We start from the raw sequence: 781 nt of genomic DNA, 5'->3' as shown, positions 1-781 counted from the left end.
GTCCCCGTGGACACCTGCGGAGACCGGTTGGAGTGGTCCCAAGGCCAGGCTCCCTTGCACCGGGCAAGGCCCCAGCTTGCAGCTGAAGCCCTGCCCCCATTCTCCCCTCCTTTCCCCCGCTGTTTCACACCATTTGATGCCTTTCCTGCAGATACCACCTCTCCAGCCAGCATCGCTTCCCCACGGCCCCCAAGCATCCGTTCATCTCTCGCCCTGCCTAGGTCCCGCGGGCAGGCCGCCCTGCACCAGGCCGGGCCTCCTCTTACTTGCATACGATGCCCTGCCCCCACTCCCTCACTCCCCGCCCCCCGCGCGCCACTTCGCACCATTTGACGCCTTCTAACAGTTGGCGCCCCCAGCCCCAGGAGCTCACCTTTCCCGGTCTGCAACAGAAACCCCCTCGCGGGCAAGCCAGGCGGGGCGCGGGGACGCGACGCGAGCCCAGCCCTCTCCCTGCCTCCCCAGGTGCGCCCACTCGGCCTCCGGAGCCCGCACGGTCCGCGGGGCAGTGCCCTGAGTGGACCGTCGTCTTCGACCTGTCGGCTGTGGAACCTGCAGAGCGCCCCAGCCGAGCCCGCCTGGAGCTGCGCTTTGCGGCGGCGGAGGTGCCTGCCGGCTGGGAGCTGAGCATAACGCAGGCGGCAGAGGGCGAGGGCCCCGGGCCGGTGCTGCTCCGCCAGACGGTGCCCACCTTGGGAACGCCAGTGCGCGCTGAGCTGCTGGGCGCCGCCTGGCCCCGCAACGCGTCAGCGCCGCGCAGCCTCCGCCTGGCGCTGGCCCT

At 71.1% G+C, this 781-nt stretch overlaps 1 protein-coding gene across 1 annotated transcript; it reads left to right on the top strand.

Annotated features, from left to right (window-relative positions):
- Window positions 1-6: 6 nt before the first annotated feature.
- On the top strand, window positions 7-777 carry LOC100478281 (embryonic growth/differentiation factor 1; the record flags this gene model as incomplete). Its single annotated transcript, XM_034652097.1, has 1 exon — window positions 7-777. A coding segment is annotated over exon 1 (502 nt), but the record flags the coding sequence as incomplete, so codon positions are not given.
- Window positions 778-781: the final 4 nt, after the last annotated feature.

This window comes from Ailuropoda melanoleuca, unplaced genomic scaffold, assembly GCF_002007445.2.
Source record: "Ailuropoda melanoleuca isolate Jingjing unplaced genomic scaffold, ASM200744v2 unplaced-scaffold53736, whole genome shotgun sequence".
In the NCBI taxonomy this organism is placed as follows: Eukaryota; Metazoa; Chordata; class Mammalia; order Carnivora; family Ursidae; genus Ailuropoda; species Ailuropoda melanoleuca.
This window is presented reverse-complemented; position numbering and strand designations above follow the sequence as displayed.